We start from the raw sequence: 25,502 nt of genomic DNA, 5'->3' as shown, positions 1-25,502 counted from the left end.
CCGGTTCTTGGGGGTGATTGGGTTTCTTTTTCTAATCAGTTCTTCTACACGCAGGCGCGCCGCGGATGCAACTGCGCACCAATGTTGATGTGGCCGGTCATTAAAAAAAAAAAAAAATACAAAACTGATTCAGAAAAGGGAGGGAAGCGTAAAGCTTCCGAAGCACGTTTCCACTGTCCAGCTTCCGAAGCACGTTACCGAAGTCATCCAACCGTGGCTTGCAGTTCTGGGTAATGTGCGACCGGCCTCCTCTACGACCGGCCTCTTTTGCGACCGGCTCCTCTCCGACAGCCTCCTCCGAGGTGACTGTTAGTTATATTTTCCAACAGTTTAACTCGCGCGACCAACTCCTATCTCATTCTATATTTTCATCTATCATTTTCTGTATTTCATCTCGTCAGTCTCTGTTTTGCTACATTTTCTGCCATTACAGAGGTGTCTTGGGTTCCTCATTTTCTGTTTTACATTTGGCATTCCGAAAAGTGCAATCTGAAGTGCAAGGCCCGTCGTCCTCTCGAAAAGTGCAAGGTTCCTCATTTTTAGTTTAGTGATTTTTTTAGAACAAGCATGTAAGTTTTTAGTAATTTTTTGTTGTTGCATAAGGAGATGGTTTTTTCGTTCCCTGATAAAGTGTTATTGATTTTGGTTTAGAAGAAAAAATAGTCCAGATAAAGGAAAGGAGTCGAGAAACAGAGAGTGACAAATAGAGAGTGAACTCCAACCCGAATTGAGCTTAGACCCCTATAAATTATATGAAAAGTTGTTTTATTGTCATCTATGCATGTCGAAAAATCCATTTTGCTAATAAATGTCATATAGGGGTCTATGGTGAAACCTTGGCCACCACGGGGTGGCTGGAAACTTTTCAGTTTTTGATAAGTTTTGGTCATTTGGAGAGAACTTGTGTTTAGCATTCTCAACTGGAAGCCTCTCCCAATTGAGAATAATAAATTGAGACTAGAATCACATGGGTTCCGATAGAATGTGAAATAATTTGATTTGAATTTAAAACAAATTTTGACATCTTGTATTTTTAATATTTTTGTAATATAGAATTTTTTGGGGTTCCGATTTCAGTGTAGCATTTTCCTGATATGAATACACAATGAATATTTGTTGTGATTTTTGTGTTATGGTTTGAATATAGAGAGGATTGGGTGCAATTTGCAAAAGATATAACATTATTTTGTATATCTTTTAAATAAATTTATATGATATGAATTTCAATATTCTCTAGATGGGGAAAGGGAAGGAGTATGCATCTTCTACTACACCTCCTACCGAAGAACATGCAACAAATCCATCAACGCAGGTACATACATATTTGTGAATGGTTAAATTCCGTACTTTTTTTTATTATCATCACTGGTCTTGGGAAGTAGTTGCCACAAGACCATTCTTGGGCATTGTGTGCAACAGCCTCTTACTATCAATAGACCAGTGGGCAATATTCTCTATATCTGTCATTCATAATCATTTTTGTTTTAAATGTTTAGGCGATACCAATACAATTTTATCCGGATTTGTCAAATTATATGCATACAAGCAATCCACCAATTCCACATCCATGGTTACCGCCATCTGTGGCGTGTCCTAATGCCAACCCAATGACATGGACAAGTCAGGTGATAAGAGCCTTTGTTAGATAGTGGGCTTATTTTTATATTGCGAGTGTAAAAAATTTTTCTTCATTTTGTGGGTGTAAACTGCAGGCAAGTCCGATATTCCCATTTCACTCAAGGACTAATCCTCCGATTGGGGAACACTCTGCAAGTTCAAGCCATGCCGTTGAGCCTGAAAGTATATCACCTGAGTCTACGGAAAAAAGTATGTCTATGCCTTCGTATCATGATACTGTTGAATCAAATCAAAAGGACCAATCTGGGCCAGATCCGGCAAATGTATTGCATACTGAAGGGGCCGAAATCGTAGAGGAGCCGAAGTTGGGTATGGTGTTTCAATCTGAAGAGGAGTTACTTTCTTACTACAAAAAGTATGGGAAACAATGTGGTTTTGGGATAATGACACAAAGGAGTCATAGGTTTGAGGATGTGAGTGTTAGATATGTGACAGTGGGTTGTGCTTGTGGTGGGAAGGCACGGAACCGTACGTCTAATGTCGCAAGACCACGTCCGACATCAAAGACAGATTGTAAGGCAAGGATAAATGCCTTATTTGGAAAAGGGGTGTTGATGTTGTCGAGTGTTAACAATACCCATAATCACGGCCTAAGTCCACAGAAGTCGAGGTTCTTTCGCTGTAATAGAGAAGTCAGCGAGTCTGATAAGAGGGTGTTAGATATAAATGATCAAGCTGGGATCAGAATGAACAAGAGTTTTGCCTCTCTTGTGCAAGAAGCGAGTGGGTTTGAAAACCTCCCTTTCAATGAAAAAGACTGTTGTAACTATATTGACAAGGCACGGCACCTTCGACTTGGGAAAGGTGGCGCTGGAGCCCTCCGTGAGTATTTTGCTCGGATGCAATATAAGAATGACGGGTTCTTTTCACTCATGGATATGGATGATGACAGGCGGTTGAGGAATGTATTCTGGGCAGATGCCCGAAGTAGGGCAGCCTACAAATATTTCGGAGATGTCGTGACATTCGACACGACGTATTTGACAAACAAATATGGGATGCCGTTTGCACCATTTGTTGGTGTAAACCACCATGGCCAGTCAATTTTGCTGGGGGCATGATTAATTTTGAGCGAGGATACAGAAACGTTTACATGGTTGTTTCATACTTGGTTGAACTGTATGGATGGTGAAGCTCCCAAGGCTATTATCACAGACCAAGATAGAGCCATGAAAAATGCAATAAATCTCGTCTTTCCAAATAGCCGGCACAGATTTTGTTTCTGGCACATATTGAAAAAAATTCCTGAGAAGCTAGGTTCACACAGTGCATACAACACCGGGTTGAAGAGTCAGTTGCTAAATTGTGTATATGACTCTCACACAATAGAGGAGTTTGAGGTGTCTTGGGAGGTGTTCATTATGAAGTATAACTTGCAGGAGAATGCTTGGTTGAAGAGTTTATACGATGAACGTACGTATTGGGCACCAGTGTTCATGAAAGAAGTTTTTTGGGCTGGAATGAGTACAACTCAACGAAGCGAGAGCATGAATGCGTTTTTCGATGGCTACGTGCATGCTAAGACAAACTTGAAAGAGTTTGTCGATCAGTTCGATAATGCCTTGAGGAAGAAGATTGAGAATGAAAGTGCTGCAGACTTCCACTCATTCAATTTCACGATTCCCCTCGTCTCTCCCTCTCCACTTGAGAAGATTTTTCAAGACATTTATACTTGCAATAAATTCAGAGAAGTTCAGAAAGAAGTGATAGGGATGCTTGCAACTCTTCCAACTCTTCACCGAAAGGATGATGTAATTGCAACTTACCATGTAGAAGATGAAGTGAATGTCGATGGTTTCATTAAAGAGGTGACCCACACAACACACATTAATGAGGCCGAGTGCGAAGTGAAGTGTTCCTGTGCCTTATTTGAGATGAGAGGGATTTTGTGTAGACATGTCTTGGGCATTTTGAGAGTTAACAAAGTCCGATCGATTCCAAATAAGTACATACTAGATCGATGGAGGAAAGACAGGAAACGGACTTACACGCTTATACGAAGTAGTTATGACGAAGTTGATCAGAGGCCTGAAGTTTTGAGATATTCACGAATCATCAAGATGTGCTACGAAGTACCCACAAATGCAGCATCATGTGATGACCACACTGAGGATATGCTACGCAAGCTAGAAGAAATGAACTTAAGCTACCACAGCACTCTCACACCGTCGAAGGTTGTAAGGTCTGCACTCGATACAACGACTGAAGCAAGTTCGAAGAAAGCACTGAGTCCCCATGTGGTGAGGGGAAAAGGCAGACCGCCGTCTCTCAGAAAAAAATCAATGATTGAGCGGGTGAAATCCACGACAAAGAAAGGTAGTCAGAAAGGAAAACGTAAACAGGTACACTGAAATATGATAGGGATGACGTACAATAGACCAGCTTCTATTTGTTCATTTAATTGTAAACTAGCGAAATATTTTATTCAATAAATAATAGGTTGTATTTTTTTTGTACTTTGTAGCCGCATGGACTAGAAGGAGAAGTTGTTGGAACGTGTAGGAACTTATTTGGGCAAACAGATATTGGGAGACAACAAGATGTCCCATTTCAGGTAATATTATAAATATTGATGGAAGCTTATAGGAGATGGAGTAATATAATTTTCGAAATTATATATTACCTTGGAAAGACTTTGATCTAACATTTTTTGTATTTCTTGATAGCTGCCTCACAACACTACCGAGGTGTTGGACTTTAGTGCCTCCGAGTATGGATTAGCCGTGAATGAGACTCAAGAAAGTGTAAATATTCTCATTTAAATTGATGTTTTTATTTTCTGTTTTTATCATTTGGATATTGCCATTATATGTTGGTTTGATAAAAGATAAAATATTATATCTCACAGATGCCCATTGGGGTGGATGGAACCCAGCCGGATAGCTTGCGTTAGACACACCGGTGGGAATAAATCTGGCCATCATGGGGTTTGTATCTCAAATGCACGGCCTACTATTTTGGGAAGACGAAATCTTTTTCACGCTTATTCGAGTTTTTTTATAATGTTTTTATAATGAAATATGTAGTTACCTTATGGGTACTAATACTTGGGCATTTTTTTATTGTTTATTCTTGTCACTTGATTTTTGGTGTTCCCATTTCAGTTCAGCAATGGTAGATGAACAAGAGTTTTGTACAAAAGTAGCCGCCACAGATTTTTTTGTGTAATTATGTGGGTTGGATCAGCTCATTGTTTCATACATGGCCAAACAGATTTTGTATTGCAAGATGCGTGGAGCTAGACTTGCACAAGATATTAATGGGGTGTACATATGTTGGTTTTGGGATGGCTGGACAGTTGCAGTGTTACAGTACAAAAAACCAGAAGATGGGTCAAGCTAGGAGATATGTGACAGTGGTTATTTTTTGATGTGTGGCATTAAGATTTTGGTTGAATTTATATGTACAGATGTATGGATATATAATGGGGTTTGTTAGGCAGTTTTTTGATGCCTGGAACCCATAGGGATGGTGTAAATATTTTATGTAATATGATGGGTGGATAGGATTTATATTATTTCTTGTTTAGGCAATTTTGTGAATTGGTACTTAGTTCAGGGGCCGACATGGATTCAGGTGCAATACATATGTTCTGAGACATTTACGTTCATATTTTGGTCCAGAATAAAAGGGTAGGCGTGATGCATTATATTATTTTGAGTCATAAACAATTCACACAAATTTTCTATTGAGTCTTCACTAATTCACACAGATTCTATTTTGGGTGTTAGGAGACAAAAACACATATGCAGGTTGTTTTTTGGACCAATCTGGGCAACCTCTCCTATTTCGCTTTGACCTGTAACCCTGGCCATATTTCAGCATCTTTGACCTGTATAACGTGCTGGAATTTTGCCACTATTATGAGCTGTTCCAGGTACTATATTATGCCTCGATTATATCCACAAAATTCTGGAAACTGCAAGCACTATAATCACAAGATGCACAATCATACAATACAAAACCAGAAGTTCTTTTCACACAAATTTTCACTAGCCAGCAAGTACACAATCAGATATAACATTAGAGGTGGATCACTAGCCAATGTTCAGTTTTGTTGTCCCAAGTCCTCAAAATTCGGAACTCTAGTTCTTGTACATATTGGAGTATCCAAATTTCAGTTCTAAAGCAGAAAGTCTCCAAGTCCTCAAAATTATACACTAAGTTTTACGATAAGAGGATATTCACTGTGCTCGTATAAAGTACAAATAAAATATAATACAAATTATACAATACACCCTTAGAAGTTTGCATTGACGCCGGACTACGGACTCCCTCTTGACAATTTCAGCCTCTATTTCTCGAACCTCTTCCAAGGCACTTCGAACTTGTTCCAATGCAATTCGAACCTCTTTCATGGCATTTTGAACCTCTTCCTTGGTTTGTCTGAACTCTTCCTCTCGTGATCGAACTTCTTCCTCAATTTGACGAAGAGCTGCCGGAGTTTCAATCAACTATTCCTCCTTCCTAGACATCTGAAAATCAATGTTTTTAATTTCTTTATCTATCTCATGACGTCTATCTGCCCATTTGAAATAGTTGCAGTGGGGTAACCCCTGTATAAACAAATAAACAATACATTTAAAATTAACATATACTGTTCTGTCTCAAACCCAAATGCAAAGCTTTGTAATTCACGTTATTCGTACCTTCGTATTATATTTTGAACACCCAAAGAATGATAGACCCGGATTCCTCAGCGTATTCGATGTTCTAAGTTTTGCGGCTGACCCACAAATGCACGTTGGCATGATATTGGAAGTATGAGTTTCAAGTGAAGATGAAGAATCTTCACTTGAAACCTTTTCTTTAGACAACATGGGGGATTCAAGTTGACACAATGGGCCTAATATAAAAGGATCAACCAAGTTGGTCCTGCCCGAAATATATTATTACAAGAGGAAGCTCATACATGGACTTTCTACATATGTGTAAGGGTAATAAGAGCCTTAATGTCATTTCACAAAAACATAAACTGAAATTTCATGTTATCCATAGCTTTTCATTAAGCCATTCAGGGTAACTCTCAGATCGCCTCAATTTGAAAGATTGTACCCATAATATGTTTAAGATGGTATACTTGAAGGGAGAGGAACGAAAGAAGTTTCAAAGATCCAGTGCGATCAATGTATGGGCAATGAAATCTATTTTTCAGTACTGTACTCCCTTCACCGAGGTTGTAATTGATTTTCATTGTGTGCCTAGCAGCATAAATTCCTTGTATCTCTAAACTAGCACGCTTAGGCATTGCTCTTGTATATGTCCCGTATACTTGGGCTCTTGCTTATTCGTTTGATCAATAAAATTTTGCTTACCGATTAAAAAAACCTTCCATAAAAATACTAGGTTCCAAAATTATAAACTAAACACGTAGCCCTCCCTACACAAGCCCACTTGCAACATCTCCGAAGTCATATCACAATGCATAAAAGGAAAAAACCAATACATAACAGATCAGAACAAAAAGACAATCATGGAATAGAAGAAAAGAACAGCTGAGTAAAGCAGTCGAAGCATACCACTCTAACAAGAGTTGATACCTTGATTAAGTATTTGGAAATCTAAGTGCTAAATAAAAAATTTGTCTTCAACTTGTCCATTGTCCAATTCCCTTAAAAAGGGAAAAACTTACCATCAATCACATTCCTACATCAATGCTCAAAATACGTAAGAGGAATGATGCAGTTGCCTCTTATAAAATATGTAATCCCACGTTAAGGCACAAAGAGAGCTCAAGCCAAACGAAAATGGGTTTAAATCTCGGATATAAAATTATCTTTTTTGGCAACAATCATACTAAGCCATGCACAAAATAGAACACTGCCTCTAACAACATACTTGGATAACCAAGATTAATCCTTTTTTCTATCATCAAGGTGGAGAACTGAACCAAGAAACTTTTCTATATCATCAATTAAATCACTTTTCATTGTTTTCAAGGCCCAGAATTCTATTTTATGATTAATTCACTAAGCTACCTACTCTACTAATCTCTTTCCTAGGAAGAAAGGGATTCATACTATTTAACTTCCACCAAAGGCACCAACCAAGGATCAACTGTCCTGTGTCATACCCTTTATTAACCTTATCAACCAATTTTAGTCAAAGTAAAAATATAAAATATACAACTAGCACTGTTTTTATCAAATCTTAAAGAGGCTTGAACATAAGGACTCCATATTCTGTATCTGTCATCTCACAATCTTAAAGGGGTTGCAGACGGAAGACTCGAAAACAGAGACGATTTTGGCAGGTCGAAAGTGTAGGGAGATCAAAAGAGAGGAAAAGGGCATGAAATGGAAAAGGGATTGGTGCAGAAATTATTCAACATATATGTATGATTTAAGGAAAACAAAGTGTCATTAAAGATTCCATCAAGCGAGAGAGAACGAGAGAGACACCTATTATTCAAGGCTAGGGTTTCGTGAGCCTCGGATCTGCACCACGGAGTCCACGATCAGATCACGCTCTCGAAGAACAAACCACCAGGTTTGTTCAGAGTATTACAGCCGCTCGGTCGAAAGTGAGTTTGGGGGGAGATTGATGGCATCTGAGGGGTTCGGTGAGGGGTTGCAGACGGGGGACTGGAAAACACAGAAGATTTTGGCAGTTCGAAATGGAAAAGGGCTTCGGGCACGAAATGGAAAAGGGATTTTGGTGAAATCCATTTTCATCTTCCCGCTTCAATGAAACGGGCCCGTTTCATTTAATCCGAACAGTTTTAAAAGACCTTAAACGCCCCGTTTCATTTAGCCACGTCAGCGTTAGTGCGCAATTTCGTCCGCTACGCGCCTGCATTCAGAGTTTTTTCCTTTTCTAATTCCTGCACCAGAAAAGGAAAAGAAAAAAAAAAGAGTAAAAAGTAGTAGCAAATGCCTTTTGGTAATTGTGATTTGTGACAGCTAACAGTACTACATTTTGCCAGGTTTCAACACCAATTTGCAGTGGTAATGGGACAGGGAGAGTGGGACTCGGATGTGCAGTAAGGCCACAATTCTTTTTTGTTTTCCATCAAAAGATCATGAATTCATTGATTGTCTGGATATAATGTTCTTGGTTTTATTTCATTAACCTGTTTATTTTAAAATCTTGATGAGCCTTGATTGAATATTTCAGTATAATGTTCTTTAATCTTAATTCAGTTTGGGAGAGAAGCCACCCATGTCATGGAATCTGGGTGAACAGAACAGAACAGAACCGCCACTTTGTTGAAGTTCATTGTTTGATGAGTACAGAGATCCGGATTACCTAAGCAGAAAAGCCCAACAAGAAGATTTTTCTAACAAATTTGTTCAAAAAACATGAAATTGGAAGAAGAGATTGAGAAAGGGGGTATGAGATAAGCAGATGACACACGTTTATGGATGTGGGGGTATGAACATAGGTGGATTGGCAGGGAAGGCTAATCTATCTCAAATGTGGCTGTAATTTTTTATGGATGCCATAGACTTAAAATGAGCTGCCCGTCAAACGCTTTTGCTTGTCATTTGTCTTTTCCCAAATAAAGATAAAGGGAAAGGGCAAAAGCACCCTAATCAGGATTTACCTATTTCAACTTTAATCATATCCTTGAAATGCTTGGATGCCAAAGTGCCCTTTCTTCCATCTTTAGGCCGTATAAAGAATTGGGGAACAAGAAGGGATGCAAGAACCTCCCCGGCAATTAACCTTTGCTTGCCCTTAATCTTTTAAATAAATGATATTTATAATTATAAAGTATGTAAGTACAAAATATTTATTTTAAAAGTCGTGTGTAAATATGAAATATATATTAAAAAAATAATTTTTTAATAATAAACTAGATTCTTTTTCAATAATAGTACATAACATTTACCCAACATAAACGGTATCTAAGGAAGGAAAGGAGCCTCGATATCCCTTTTCTGTCAAACTAATGTCCTGTTTTTTGTCTGGTCTAGACATTGCAGTGTCTTTTTCCTCTTGTACCGATTTACTTGGGGTTGCTCCTCCACAAAGTAGGAATTAATCCCATTCTTTGTAATCTTCTCTATATTTAATATAAATTAGCATTTACCCAAAAATAGAGACAGCATCTTGTTTCTCCCATTCTTGTTGCTTTCTACTTTTAAGGTCGTGGCATTCATGTTGTGAGAATAATAATTTATATCCTGCTTTTATTCATTCATGCCAATCCTCTTTTTTTATTTTTTATTTTTTATTTTTAAATGGAAGGCTTCCATTCATTCCATCCAATTTACACCATCTAATCCACAAATACATTTTGGTAAATAAAGGGTGGATGCATAATGCCATCAAATCATCACATGATCCCACAGATTTTGCAAAGGCTACCCAACTCGTGCGCCTACTCATTGTCTTCTCTTCAAACACGGATCAATCCATTGGAGCGCAAACTTTCCCACAGAAGTTGAATGTCCTCAATTATATATAGAGTTATGATACTAACATGGATGCTTTTCACAGGCTTGATTTACATGGATGGAGGCCAGAATTTTAATATTTGTTTATTACTGTTCACACAACCTCAGATTTCATCTTGTGACCATGAATATAACGTATGTAGAACTATTTTCTTCATCATTGCAAAATCAAAGTTGTGATTAATTCTAAGAGCTTACATGTTCTAGGTAAGAAGTTTCTCGCAGCTTGAAAGTGCAACTCGAGTAATTTAAAGAAAAATTCTCTCAATTTAATAGTTTTAAGAATGTGAATGCAGAATTTTAAATGTTAAACGTTTAGTTAATATAGCTCGCCCAAAAATTATTATATACTTTCCTATATATATAGGAAAGATACATCTTCTCCAAGCTAACTCAATGCATTAATTTTTGAACATCATCTATTTGGGTGCCCTACCAAAAGCAAGCCGTCACGCCCTAGTATTTAATATGAAGGATTTCATAAGTGAGAATTGCTCGAGCTACAACTTTTATCCCCATCTCGCAACTTCCTGCTTGAAGGTTCTACCAAAGTCGAAAACTCGTCTGTTTCCAAAGCTCATGTATTATATAAAGGAAAGCGAGTTTCTTGTGATATTGTTACCTCTCTTGCTTAGCCTCCTTCTCAATGAAGTTCTTAATTCTTCTAAACATACAAGGAAAAGCAATAGAGATAGGAGATCACTCCGTCCCAAACCTCTAGAAAGGACTTTTGGGCCTTTTATGATCACCATTGATATAGTGTAGAGTAGAATTTACAATGACTAATGTTAAATATAAATTTAGGGCATGGAGTCCTAAAACAAAATTAAGCCTATCATGAAAAAGTACATTTTTTTCATACGAGTCATACCTTTTATGATTTAGAGTAATGCTACTCATCATTTTAATTCTCATCATCTCATGATGTGATATTAGATAATTAGAGATTATTTATTATATTTCACTTGTGAACTAATCATCTATTGTCAGATCATCATCTCCAATCATATAATACCACATCATAGAATAATGAGAAAATAGATAATGAATAGATCTGTTATATGACTTATGTTGGGGGCAAGTAAAAGCCAATAAATCGTTGAAGCTAACGCAATACAAAATCATAACCGAAAATATAACCTAAACTTAAAATTTATTGGAATATCCTCTCAAATTTAATATTTAAAAAAGTAAAAGCTAATCTAATAGATTATCCGCTGTCAATATTTTATTCTGGCTCCGGTCCATGTCGAAGCAGAGGTCCAAATGTTGGAGCCAGTTCCGATTCTGTTCTAACGAACCATAATTCCCAAACCAAAAGAAGAATCTAGCCTCATAGTCCATTGGGCTCCGGGTTTAACTCCTACTAAGCCCAATCAATTTGTTTCAACAACTTTGAACAATAATTACATTGATCCAGGCTTCTACCCTCTTTCTTCCCATTCAAAGCTCAATGGAAGAAAGTGGATGTTGAGTTCGAGGAGTTCATGTGTTCGATGCAGGTCTTTTAAGCCCAAACCACCTCTCTCTCTCTCTCTCTCTCTCTCATCTATTCGTCATTCTTTTTTTAATTATTCTCTTACCATCTCGTAACATGGTATCATATAAATTTATAAATAAAATATAATAAATAACCTCTAATCATTTACGATTATATCATAAAATAATAAAAAAATAATAAAAAATAAATGATAAATAATATTATTCATATATATATATATATATATATATCAATAATCGACATGGATTTGCAATAAATGCAAGAAACGCGAGTAATTAATTAAGGATTTGATAAGAGAATAAAAGTTTCCTCGTAATGAATGCTAGTTGCCTTTATAGTTATTAACGAATCCAAGTGATACAGTTTTATAATGTGGTATATTCAATTTTGAGCAGAAGGCAAATAAACTAATAATTAAACCTAGTCTATAGTTTTTAGTAAAAGCTGCTTGAGGTAGAAAGACCGTTAGGTTTTGCCATAGAGATTCAATTTTCAATTCCTACGTTGATAACGACATCGAAGGAGAACAACAAAAGAAACACAATCAAAGAGTCACGTAAACTGACTTCAAAGATGCTTGCTAATAGATTGAAGAGAGTGCTAATTCCTGCCATAATTTCAGAATCTTAAAGTGCTTTTGTATCTAATTGTCTTATCACATACAATGTTCTTATTGTTTATGAATTAATTCATTGTTTGAAATATAAGAAATGTGGTAAACAAGACTATACGTCTCTTAAATTAGATATGAGTAAACCTTATAACCATGTTGAATGGTATTTCCTAGAAACTGTTATGACTAAGCTGGGATTTGAGAAAAAAATTGGTTGATATGATTATGAAATGAGTGACCACTGTGACTTTCTCTGTGTTGAGTAATGGTAAGCCAAAGTGACCAATTGTTCCTAGTAGGGGCTTGAGACAAGGAGATACTCTCTCCCCTTATTTGTTTTTGTTATGTACAGAGGGCTTGATTTCTTTATTGAAGAAGGCTGAGATAGATAAAGAGTTGAAAGGCATTTAAGTCTGTAGAAGAGCTCCTTAGATTAATTATCTGTTATTTGTAATGATAGTTTGATTTTTTGTAAGGCAGATGTTGATTAGAATAGAGTGGTTCAAAGGCTATTGGATACCTATAAAAATGCATTAAGACAGAAGATAAATAAAGAGAAACTTCTTTGGTTTTCTCTAGTAATGTTTATGTAGAAGTGAGGAAAAGTATTTTGCGGATGGGGGGATCTCTAATGCTCAACAACATGAAAAGAAAAGTATCTAGGCCTTTTAGTTATGATTGGTAGATTAAAAAGAAGGGTTTTTGCAAATATTAAACAGAAAGTGTGGTACAAATTACAAAGCTAGAAAGAACAACTTTTGTCACAAGGGGGCAAGGAAATTTTGATAAAAGTTGTAGCCCTCTCTATCCTTACCTATTCAATGAGTTGTTTTTTTTTTTTTTTTTTTTCCAATGAATTTTTGTAAAGAGCTAGAGGCTATGATGGTAAGTTTTTGTTGGGGTCAGAAAAAGAATGAGAGGAGGATTCATTGGACTTGTTGGGAGAGGATGTATGAAACAAAGGCTAAAGGATGATTGATATTTAAGGATTTGCATATGTTTAATATGTCTCTTCTAGCTAAACAAGGATGGAGGATCTTGCAGGCTGAAAACTCTTTGCTTCATAAAATGTCTAAGGCTAAATACTTCCCACAAGTTTCATTCTTTGATTCTAGGTTGGGCCATAATCCCTCGTTCATATGGAGAGGATTATGGACAACAAAGAAATGGCTTCTCAAATGATGTTGTGGTGGATTGGTAATGGTAAAATTACAAAGCTATGGTCTGATACTATTATTGATAGTAATACAAGATGGTGGAATGTGGACAAGGTTAGAACTCTCTTCAATCCAAAAGTTGCCTATGACATTCTAAAGATTATTATTGCTCTAGATGGACAACCATATAGGTGGATTTGGGCACATGAAAGGATTGGTCTTTTTAGTGTGAGAAGTGCATATACTATATAGAATGATTAGATAGCAGCAAGCCAATGTTGGGTTGTGTTCTTCTGCTACAAGGCAAAAGAAAAACTATTTGGAAGATGAGGATCCCACATAAAGTTAAGATTTTAGCTTGGAAAGCATGTAAATAAATTCTCCCTACTTTGTCCAATATTAAAAAAAGGAAGGTTCTGATTCAAGATACTTGTTATTTCTGCAATGCAAGTGTTGAAGCTCTGTCTCATGCTTTATTGTATTACTCTTACATTCATAAATACTAGAGTAGCATATTTCCTATGATTAGTGAGATAGAAGGGGAGATGTCGGTAATGGATATGGCCATGAGAATACATGAACTTGGAAGAGATGAAGAGATGGTTGTGCTCTTTCTGTTAGCTTAGGGATTTTGGTTTAGGAGAAACAAGTTAGTGAATGAGTAGATTCTCATTGAGCCTCGATAAGTTGTTGATCATGCTTTATCCTTAAAAGCAAGAGTTTGCTGCAATTCAAAAGGCTATTGGTAGTGGGTTAAAAAATTTCTGTAGCTAGAAGCTTCCTGAACTAGGTTTTCTAAAACTAAATGTAGATAGAGCCATGTTTTGTGATTTGCATAAAGTAGGTATTGGGGTTGTTTTAAGAGATGAAAATGGGCAGATCATCATGGCAGCAAGCAAAGTCGAGAATGAGGTTGTAGAGGTGAAGATATTGAATTGTTAGCAATTTTCAGAGGCCTTTGACTATGTGCTAACATGAGAATTCAGAAGATTATTGTTGAAAGTGATTGCTTATTTTTTATTCAGGATCTTCAAGATGATGTTGGGCTTTCATTAAGACTTGATATTTTAATGATAGAAATAAGGAAGCTGTTGGTTTTGTTTCATGAACACAAATTCTAGCATGTTAGTAGGTTAGGCAATGAGGTGGTTCATAGACTAGCTAGGCATGCTTAGAATGTTGACACACTTGAAATGTGGTGGGGGATTATTTTTCAGATTTTCTTTCTCAAGTCATCTAGTTTGATAGATGTTTGTAATAACTTTTTCTTGACTAATGAAATTGTTCTTTCTTAAAAAAAAAAATAAAAAAAGAGTCACAACAGCTAGCTAGCTAGCTATTCTAACACAGTCAAGAAGCAATATGGTTCAAATCATTTCATCTGATCTAATTTTATATAATTATTATTACTTTCTCAAACTCTATATAAAATATAATAAACAATTCAATCTTTTTTAAATTCCAACAAAAAGAGAAATGTTAGTCCCACAAATGGGAATCCAGACTGGAGATCTTAACAACTCCATTTTTTTAAAGTGATTAAAGTAGTGTTTTTTAATAATATTGTGACTTTTTTATTTTTTTAAATATTCAAAAATATTTAAAAAATACATTAAAAAAACAAATTTTTTTGCATTTGGCACGTCTGTGGCTATAGAGCTACTTGAACAAAAATAATATTAAAAAATTATATTTTAACAATATTTTATTTAACTTTTAACTTTTATCTCATTTCATATATATAATCAAACAAGGCAGATGATTATTATTTACATTCAAACACACATCTCAACCGATTTATTTTTAAATATATTTTAATAAAACTTACAAAATACTATTATTTACATGTCAACTCAAATCATCTAAAATCACCTCAGTATCCAAATGAAAATTATTTCTTTTCCTCAATCTCTAAGAAAAGGTAAAATACCATGTATTGAAATATAAAAAAATCTATTTATCATTATTTTTTTATCATTTTCTTATTTTATTATGATATGGCATTAAATGATAAGTGTACATGTGAAATATAATAAATAATTTTTAATTATTTAATATCACGTTATATAATTAAAAAATAATAAAAAAATAATGAGTAACATCATTCGTTAATTTGTATATATATATATATATGTATATATATAAATTTGATGACGCAGACCATGTAATTGCCACCCAATGATATGTCTGATGAGTGCATGATGTGCCTGCCTTCAGTTTTGCCCATAAAATATGCAGTGGAAAATCGGAATCGATGGGACGAGGGACTGTAGTAGTGTCGTTTATAGAGCCATCAGCGGGGGCCCCTCTCCTCTATCTCTGCTTTTAAGGTGGTAGGAAACACCAATTATTGCAGCTCACTAAAATCAAAATACCTTGCTCCTCTGAATCTTCGACCAAACACCTGGTGTACATAAAAATTTAGCTTTAATTTTATGCAGAGTGTTGACACCTTCCTCTTTCTCTCTCTTATCATGTATGTATATTAATGACTCAATGAGCAAGCAGAGGCTGCAATAATAATAGACGATATTAGATACAGTCGTGTATTATATAAATATTATCTATTTTTTTTTTTAAAATGATATCTAATATTTAAAAATTAATTTTTTTAATATATATTTCATATATATTTTTTTTAAACTACACAATATTTATACACTGCACAGCTCAAACATCCCTCCAACGACTCGGAAAAAGAGATTGTACGTTGTGTTTTTCATGCAGCCAACATGATGCATGATGAGGTCATCCCTTTATAAACTCATCACCACAGACATTTGTACATGGATCTATACGTGGCCTCAGGTGTCTCACATGAACGAGGTGGGAGCTATTGGCTTTGTTATTTACCGTCTCACATTATATATTATATATATTTTAATTTTAATTTATATTATTTTAATTTTATTTTTACTAAACTAATTGAATACTTATTTTACTCATCATCTATATATTATATATTTACTAAAAAAAGAAAAAAAAAAAGAAAAAATATGTAATACATGGTGCGTGAAATGTTAAGTAAAATTATATTCAAACTAGATATATAATCACCTTTATTCCTTCCATATGCTTCCCAGTTTAAAAAAAAAGAAAAAAACTCTACTCATTAATTTTGAGACCTAATATTTTGATTCTCTTTGAGTTTTTATGTAAATTTGATGTTTTCAAACTTGAAAATAAGTAGTACTAGAAGATAGATACAAAAAATGAGAAATATAATATTATTTTAAATACAGTAAGACTTACGTATTTCCTTTCATTTCATCTCATCTCATTTTATATAATTATTATAATTTTTTAAAATTTACACATAAAATATTATAAATAATTCAACTTTTTCAAATTTTAAAATAAAATTAATATTAAAAAATTATATTATAATAAATATTTTATTTAATTTTAAATAAAAATATTTTATCTAATTGAAGTGTCTATACAAAGGAGACCTTAAATTTTGATAAAAATTTGAAAGAATCATCATTATAAGGATCATTTGAAGATATGCTTAGGATTCGGAAAATTCTTTATTAGTCATTTTCATTAATTAATAATTAATATTAAGCTTAACTACGTAATGAAAATGATAGGACAGAAGTGTATCAACTAAAAGAATAAGCCAATAACTAATTAAACAATAATTAAAGGCCGCTCTGTCCAAATGTCTCTTTTAAAACCCGTCTGTCTTTTTCGTTTACCATTATTAATATATTATTTATATAAAAAATAAAAATATTGATTTGTAGAAAGGATATTGAAGAGTGTCACATTGGCCTCCATTTTATATTTGGAATATTTTATCATTTTATAAATAATAATAAAATATTTTAAATTAAATTTTTTGATTAAATTTTTATAAAAAAAGAGAAAATATTAAATAAAAATATTATAAAGTATAATATTTTTATTTTGAAATTTGAAAAAATTACATTAAATTTTGTGTTAATTTAGAATTTTAAAAAACTATAGTAAATAGATAATAGTTAGATATAAAAATTGAAAATTTGAAATTAAAAAAAATTAAAAATATAATTAAAAAATATTTGAGAAGAAGTGTCTAGTTACCCAAACGTTCCTTAACGCGCGAGGAGATTGTAAATATGATTTGGATCTCGATGTTGGTGGGTGCATCTGAGGGTCCTACATGCTCGATTGGTTTGCTTTACTATATTTTGAATTATTAGGAAGAACTATGGAACATGGGCCCAACAGGGACCCCTGAATTGACCAAGTGCACATAATTGTTACTGAAATGTATACCACTTTTAAAAATAAATAAATAAATGTATAAAAAAATTTAGAAAATAAATTATCAAAAGCAGCCACCAGGTTAATTACCAGTTTATCCCTTGTCTTTTTCTAAGTGAATGTCATTTTTTTTCCCCCTCCTTTATCTTTGCATTTTCACTTATGCTAAGACTCTTCAAATAAGATATGTGGTAGGTTAATATAAGACTTAGGGCTGTAAATTTAAACTGCATACCTGACCCGGCCCGAATTTTTCAAATGAACCGAACCGATTAAAACGGGTGAGGAACAGAAGTCTGTCGATTATTATCCAAAATAATTCAGTTAATACTCGTTAACCAATATGTGCGACTAAAACGTCATTTTCTTTAATTTCATTTCTTCCTAGTTCCACTCTCCAAGCACAGACACTCTCTCGTCTCTCTCTTTGTCTATTAGCACTTCTAACCTTCCTGCCCTACTCGCCGGCGAGCAAATTTTTTCAAGCAAGATTTGTTCTTTCATAAGTAAGTGAGAGAGCTTCTTTTTTCTCTACTCCATTATTTCCTCTGCTTTTTGTTCTACTTGTGTTCTGTTCGGTTGATTTGTGTTTCCTCCCTCTATTATATCTTTCATTCTGAAACTGGCCTCTATTTTTGGCTTTGACTTTCATTTCTGTATAGGTTCTTAAAAAAAAGCCCCCCAAATGATGCTTGAGCCAACGACAACAAATGGATTGTGTTCTGTTTGGGTTGTATAGGTTCCAAGAACCTGTACATTATATACTCCGATGAAGGAGATCGACGTGCGATCTACAGGCTAATAGAGGGTCCCTGGAGAGATACGATGTGTAGTTGGTCACCGGATGGCGAGTGGATTGCTTTCGCTTCGGATCTAGAGAACCCGAGTAGTCTTTCCTTCTTCTTCTTCTATTTCTGAGTTTTTCCCGGTTAATCGGTTAATTTCCAAAATTTTCCAGTTCAGTTAATATGTTAAGCTCACCGGTTCGGAAGCCCCCTTCATCGGAAGGTTGTATTTTTCGGGTTGGGTCGGGTCGGGATGTTGCTTTCCGGGTCGGGTGAACAGGCCTAATAAAACTTTTATAAATAAATTATAAATTTGTGTGACTTAAGATTATTTATTAAATATATTTTATAATAAAAAGAGACTTTAATTCAAATGATAACCGCTTTTATCCAATGTTACTTTCAGATGGTTATCTCGTCGGTATTGAAAACGGGCCGAGCTCCCGAAATGGATTAGAGCTTGTTCACTGAGATGGGCCGCGAGGCTGGCTAATGGCCTAGATCCACTTGGACCTCCACATATATTATGTCCTCTCCAATTATTCATTATAGACTTTATCACAATTGATAATAGAAAGTTTAACAAATAGAAATTAATAAAATCTAAGAGAGAAAGAATGGAGGTGTTTTTAATGTGAGTTGGTGTGTCAAATTGAGACGATAAAGAAGACAGAAAGAGGTACTTTTTTAATCAGAAATGCCAAAACACCATGCTATTTTCATTGGGTTTGCACCAATGAATACAAATTTTCTCAAATTCAGTGAAAAATACTTAAAATGTTACAGATATAAAAAGATTACATAAAATTAAATTTATAAATTGACGTGAGGTTCGTTAGATTTATTTTATAATAAAAGTAACTTTACAATTTGATATACCACATCAAGACTTATAAATTATTTTTGTATAATTATTTTATAGTTAAAATATTTCTCAAACAACCATTGATACTCTTTTACCGTGAAACTGCCCCGAGAGTTTGGAAGACAAGAGGACACAGAGCATGGAGTAAAGATAATATGACATTGGCTAAAGAGAAAAGGTGTTGTTGGGGCTCTTCTCATGGCTGCGAGCGCCTGTCCAACCAGTGTCCACTCAAATACAGTGGCAGGGCCACCGTGTGTGTGTGTGTGTATAGCTAGGTTCAACCCATGTTTGATGGCTCTTAGGTTTTAGTCTTTCACATGCACTATCTTTATACTGCACCTACCATAGTACTCTTTCTTTCAATTAATCAAACCCTACAACCTCCGGTTTTGGAGGATGTCATTCATAAGACTTGATTGGTAAAAGTACCCTAAACAAATGAACCAAATCTCAATGGAAAAAAAATAGTTTAATATATATATGTATGCATTTTTTTATTATAGCAGAAAAAATAATTAATAAACCTTACATCATTGGGAAACTGTGTACTCCACCCTAACTTCATCATTATCTATAAGATATTTTTATTTTATTTTTGTTAATCTTTTACCATGCACTAAACCCCATCAGTTGGTAATTAGACCCGAAGTGATCACGACTGATCTATGAGACTTGCTTTACAGGAGAGTACTTCGAAAACCAACACCCTAGTTGGTCATCTAGTAGAGGAGTATAGGGTAAAGAAAAGATGCAGATTTTAATATTTATAATTAGAGAAATACTTTAACTATGCAAGATTTTATAAAAATAAATTTATAAATTGATGTAACTTATTGTGATACATTAGATTATAAAATTATTTTAATTGTAAATCAATATTATATTAAATCACGTCAATTTATAAGTTTGTATTTCGTGAAATCGCTTTGTAGCTATTTCACTTCTTTTATATTTATCTTAACATTTATTCTCACTTATAGGTTAGATTCCGATTTAATAAATGGGCACAATATTTAGAATATTTAATTAAATAAATAAAATATATAATCAAGATTTAAACTCAGAATTTTTATTCTCATTCTACTGATATTATATAAAATCATTACTTATCACAACAATTTAAATTAATAAGAAGAGGTTAATATCTATATTTATCGAACACTTTGAACATGGAAGGTGGTTTACTTATTGTTATAATTAACATTATCGAACTTAATTATAATGGAATTTGCCAAAGTACTAGATATGATTTTCACATGAGTGTTGAATTGGGACAAAATTTGCCAAAGAGTGAGACAATGATCTAAGTATCCGAGATTCATTCACCAGTATAATAATTGCCTAAACAACAGATTTTTATCTCGTTCTTGTCATCAAATCATTGAACTCGTATCGAAATTTAGATTGCAGGGCTTAAAATCAGAAGCCAGAACACTGGATCTCCTCTAACTAGTGTGCAAGAGGAAGAAAAGTAAACCGGGGGGAAAAAAATTATTAAAACAAAAAGAGACAATAAGAGCATTAAAAAGGTACAGAAGAATGACGTGGACTTCCTGTACTTGGTGCCTGCGAGCAACGGCTCAGATCGGCTCTCAGCCTCTTCACATCCCCTTTATCTTCACGCCCACCTTCCATTATCAACTCCTCTCTTGCTCTCGGAAGCTCACTCCCTTCGATCGTCTCTGTGCTTTGTGTGTGTCTCTCTTTGTGCATAAGAGAGAAAAAGATGTTGCTGGGGAAGCGTCCACGCCCTCCTGTAAGAAGAACAACAAGCATGACCGGGATCAACGTGGATCCTAGCGTCTTTGAAGCTCCGGATTCTGATCTTCAAAACCCCGTAAATGATCCTCATGCAACAGCGATTGGAGAAGCGCCGGCGGTGGCTCAGACCATGAACTTGGTTCCAAATGGAGGATACGTCGACCAACGTTTCTTGGCGACGGTGAACTCTCCCAGATCAACCCAGCTTGGAAGTACCTCCGGTACTGCTGACCATTTCATGGAGACTGCCCACTTTCTGCATACATGTGGCCTCTGTAAAAAACGCCTCGCACCTGGCCGAGACATCTACATGTATAGGTACTGACCCTAATTCTCTCTGTTTCTCTCCGTCTCACGCTCACTCACAGGCAGGCAGGCAAGCACTAGACAAATGACTTCTCCTTTTTTCCTTTAGCAAGCGTTATCGGGGTTCTCTACCGTTCTGGGTTTGATTTTGGCATTGTTTGTGGTTTTAAAGTTTTTTAAAAGAAACCATCTGTGTTGTGGTTCGGATATTGTCAAGGCGTTTCTGTGTTCAGGGTTGTGGTGTTTGTTTCTTCAACAATCCAGCACTTAAAATTCTCTTGGCTTTGTCCAATATTTTCTTCTGATATGATACGTGCAAATTAACAGCAATAGGCGAGAATCTTGTGCAGTAGGTTGTGAAAATAAGAATATGAACTCCGGTAAATTGCATTTATTGTATCACACACATACACACGTACACATAGTAATTCCATGACCGGAATCTTTATTATATATGTGTATCAGATCCAGAAACTAGCCAAATTGTTATAAACCCAACAATTATAGCATCACCCGTTGCTAGCTGCTCACGTTTCTCGAATCTTACAGTTTTGTTTTTCCTTGGAGTCCTCTCTCTCTCTCTCGCTGTCTCTGAGATCGAGTTGTTAATTTTTTGCAAGAGTTATATAATTATGGTTCGTGATGGTTTCATTATTTTAATGATGGATTGTCTGGGTGAATAATAATTCCAGGGGGGATACAGCGTTTTGTAGTTTAGAGTGCAGGGAGCAACAGATGAAGCAAGATGAGAGAAAAGAGAACTGAAACGTTGCCTGGCATCAAGAAAAAAAAAGCCACCACGCATCGCCATCCACGGCATCATCCACTGAGGCGTCGAGTAAAAGTGAAACTGTGGCTGCTGCTGCTGCTTATTAAAGACAAATAAATAAAAAATAAATTAAAAAAAATAAAAAAGGATTGGTGAAACTGTGTGAGCTATAAAGTTATGCACAGTGAGACATCGAATTAATTAACGTCTCTCTCTCTCTCTCTCTCTCTCTCTCTCTCTCTCTCTCTCTCTCTCTCTCCATTTTCCCCTTAATTAATTATCAAAGAGCGCGGTACACCTTAATAATGCAGAGATAAATCTGTGTAAATTTGTATAAAGGGCTTAAGTATGTATTGTGTGGATGGCAATGGAAATGAGCGAAGCTCTGACTCTGGTCCTTTCAGATCGATGGTATTGACATGAACAAACTACCTTTCTTTGTTCTTGATCCCTTTCCTTCAGACATATATGGTTGATTGTGCATCGTGCATGTCTATTATATATGTATGCCGAAGTCTATGCACCACATGATCATTCCAGATAATACCCAAGCAACTAGTATATACATATATATAACCTATTACTTTAGAGGGTTATAGACAAAAATGTGATCTTAGAATTATTGGTGTGTGCAATTAGATTTTTTTGAAGCTAAACTGATGGAAACGTTAAATTTTCATTCAAGAAGTGGGTCTAAGGATTTGAATTTAGAACCTTTGCCGCTCTTATAATATGTGAAATTATCTATTGTTCTAAAAACTTGAACTCATAAGAAGAGGAAGGTTAAATAGAAGCTCTTCCCATTGTTCCCCAAGTAATTTATGAGCTTCTTGCCTCTCCAGTGAGTGTTCTTTAGAGAGAACTTGGCACAATCATTTCAAGACTTCACTGTAACATTTTCAACTTTTAACAATTTGCTTGAATCAAATAGACCGAGCATATCTGCACGTACGACTATTTTTATCGCTCATGTAATAAAGAAAAATATTATGAAAATATCCCAACAAATTCACCTAAAAGTACATAAATATCATCACCGACATGAACAACCTCTTCCATTCGAGAGAACTTGGCATCGATCGACTACATTGGTACATGGGTGATACAATTATATATCCCTATAAAATCCAATACCAAGCACCAAGCATACTGATGTACGAGATATATCCTTTTAATTTCAAACTACCCAAGGAGATCCATTTTAAATGTCTATAGTCCCTGCACTTAGAAGCTGGTCGAGGACACACAATCGTGGTTGTAGGCCAAACTACAGATAGATCATCAGGAGAATTGGTACCGGCCATTTCTTTTGACACTTTGCCTAGCTTTCACAACTCTGGATCATTAACCAGCTTGGAAACTTGTACGTACTTACAAAATCTAGTGACAGCTGCCTTTGTCTTGAAAATAAAAACAAAAAACATTACCAATGACGATCATCATCTTCAGCTTAACAATATTATAATTTTTTTTTTTAATTTCTCTTTATTTCGGTCTTTGTTCTACAAATTTTCGCTTTCTTAAGAGGAATAAAGAAGAGGTGGGGAATCTGTGGCAGTGTCAGCTTGGAATAGACTTTGCCATTTAATTCATTTGGAGTTTTTTGTTGATTGATGTGAGATCATGGGGTTGATGTATGGATATGGGACCCTTGGATTGCACATAAAGTTCACATCCTTTTTTGTCACACAGGGACCATCCACTACTAATTGGTCCTCAGATCTACCTCTATTTATTGGGAGCCTTTCAATTTGGGATTTAAGGAACTTTATTGCAGGTAGATTTGAAATGCCAATATTCATGCTTCAAATTAATGGGATTTTAAGGACTTTTAGAATTTAAAATAATAATTAAATTATTAATTTTTATATATAATTATTTTTATATATTTTATTAATGTGATTGACTATTTTATTCTTTTAATATAAAATAATTATTTTAACAAATCAATCAATAGAATGTACAAAAAAAAGGGTAAAAATTACTACCATACACAGCAGAATTCTGACCATTTTTATTTTTCTTTTTTCCTGGCGCTGAACATTGATTAATGGAGTTTACCTAACTCGCAGCCATGCAATTAAACTGGAATCCTATGTCAATAATATTCTCAGTTGGGATTTGGATGAAATCCATGTTACGATGAAGAATAGTACTGCAGAAAGTCCCCTATCTTGCATTGTGCAATTAATATATATTGGAAGTATCTTCAGTTTCATGAGAAATTTTTAATTCTGTAACCTTTTTTTCTGGTTTTTTAGAAGAGTCGACATCCTTGCTGTGTATAATATAATCCTTGCATGTAATTAATATTGAATATATCTCATGTCCTCTTCTTCCTCCTTGTTTGGACATCATCTAATGTCGCTTACTTCAGGCTAAAAAAGTAGAACTGAAGAGAAGCATTATATTATGTGCAAGCAATTTAGAGATGACATCACTTATTTACTATTTTTTTTCCCAATATTTAATATCCCTGTGCTTACGTTTCAACCATAATCTATATTATAGAAAGAGTCTCAAAGATGATTGATTTTCCTTTTTTAACCGTTTAAAATATTCGTATTAAGCACTTTTCAAATTTTTATGTGAAATTTGAAGGTTTCAATTGAGAGAGAGAGACACGTCATAAAATTAGTAGGTTTTAAAACATTTACTTTTGAGAAATGATATTTGCAATCATGGAATATGCAAGCATCGTGTAATTTCTTTAAAAAAAATAAGTAAATACAAGACTCACATGAAAAAAATAATTTTTTAATAATAGACCTTATTATTTTTCAAAACGATTGCACAATACTTGCACACTCCACGACTATACGTATCATTATTCTTTATTGTTATTGTATAGACTTTTTGGAAAGTGTTACGTGTTGAATAAATGTAGTATTTAGTTCATGTATCTGTATTACTCACTTGTAGCCTTCAAATTGGGACAAGAATATTGATAGTTTATCAAAATGGACTACATATATAAACAACTTTACAGAACTATATTGAACCCAGCAAATGGTGAATAGGTTTAGTGGAATAATGATGGTGGCCACTAGAATCTGCTTTGATGAAAGAGACAAAAAAAACAACATTGCCGGGTATTGTGATAGCAGAACAGCTCCAATATGATATGTGCATATATTATAAAGATAATGCCAATAGTTAATAATTCAGCTCTACTCATCATGGTGATGCGATGCTGCAGTGCTAATTTGTTTATTGCTGCTGCTTCAGCCTTCAGCATCAGTGTTTTATATGCGTTTTTAGCAACGCTAGCTCATAAAGTCATTAATTGCAGTTTATATTCTAAGCCCCAGCAGTGGATTCGCTCGTACTACTACATCCCCAAAGATCACAGACCACTAGCTACTACTACACCATTTCTTTCTGCTGTGTTTTCGAAGTACTGCAACCATATCTGAACATCAAAGCAAGGATCGCTTGCAAGGCTCATCGA

The 25,502-nt window shown here is 34.8% G+C and overlaps 3 protein-coding genes across 3 annotated transcripts; all 3 read left to right on the top strand.

The window, feature by feature from the left end:
* The first annotated feature begins 1,168 nt into the window (after nucleotides 1-1,168).
* On the top strand, nucleotides 1,169-5,203 carry LOC122308020 (protein FAR-RED IMPAIRED RESPONSE 1-like). Its single transcript, XM_043121170.1, has 6 exons — nucleotides 1,169-1,312; nucleotides 1,497-1,625; nucleotides 1,713-3,980; nucleotides 4,103-4,192; nucleotides 4,305-4,382; nucleotides 4,487-5,203. The coding sequence occupies exons 3-6, from the start codon at nucleotides 2,760-2,762 to the stop codon at nucleotides 4,529-4,531; spliced, it is 1,434 nt and encodes a 477-aa protein (XP_042977104.1). The 5' UTR covers nucleotides 1,169-1,312; nucleotides 1,497-1,625; nucleotides 1,713-2,759; the 3' UTR covers nucleotides 4,532-5,203.
* On the top strand, nucleotides 1,238-2,699 carry LOC122306244 (protein FAR1-RELATED SEQUENCE 5-like). Its single transcript, XM_043118679.1, has 3 exons — nucleotides 1,238-1,312; nucleotides 1,497-1,625; nucleotides 1,713-2,699. The coding sequence occupies exons 1-3, from the start codon at nucleotides 1,238-1,240 to the stop codon at nucleotides 2,697-2,699; spliced, it is 1,191 nt and encodes a 396-aa protein (XP_042974613.1).
* A 15,640-nt stretch (nucleotides 5,204-20,843) lies between the features above and the next one.
* On the top strand, nucleotides 20,844-22,497 carry LOC122308515 (FCS-Like Zinc finger 6-like). The gene is made up of 2 exons (XM_043121881.1): nucleotides 20,844-21,294; nucleotides 21,975-22,497. Exons 1-2 carry the CDS (start codon nucleotides 20,942-20,944, stop codon nucleotides 22,045-22,047), a joined length of 426 nt encoding a protein of 141 aa, XP_042977815.1. The 5' UTR covers nucleotides 20,844-20,941; the 3' UTR covers nucleotides 22,048-22,497.
* The last annotated feature ends 3,005 nt before the right edge of the window (nucleotides 22,498-25,502 follow it).

This window comes from Carya illinoinensis, chromosome 4, assembly GCF_018687715.1.
Source record: "Carya illinoinensis cultivar Pawnee chromosome 4, C.illinoinensisPawnee_v1, whole genome shotgun sequence".
NCBI classification, from domain to species: Eukaryota; Viridiplantae; Streptophyta; class Magnoliopsida; order Fagales; family Juglandaceae; genus Carya; species Carya illinoinensis.
This window is presented reverse-complemented; position numbering and strand designations above follow the sequence as displayed.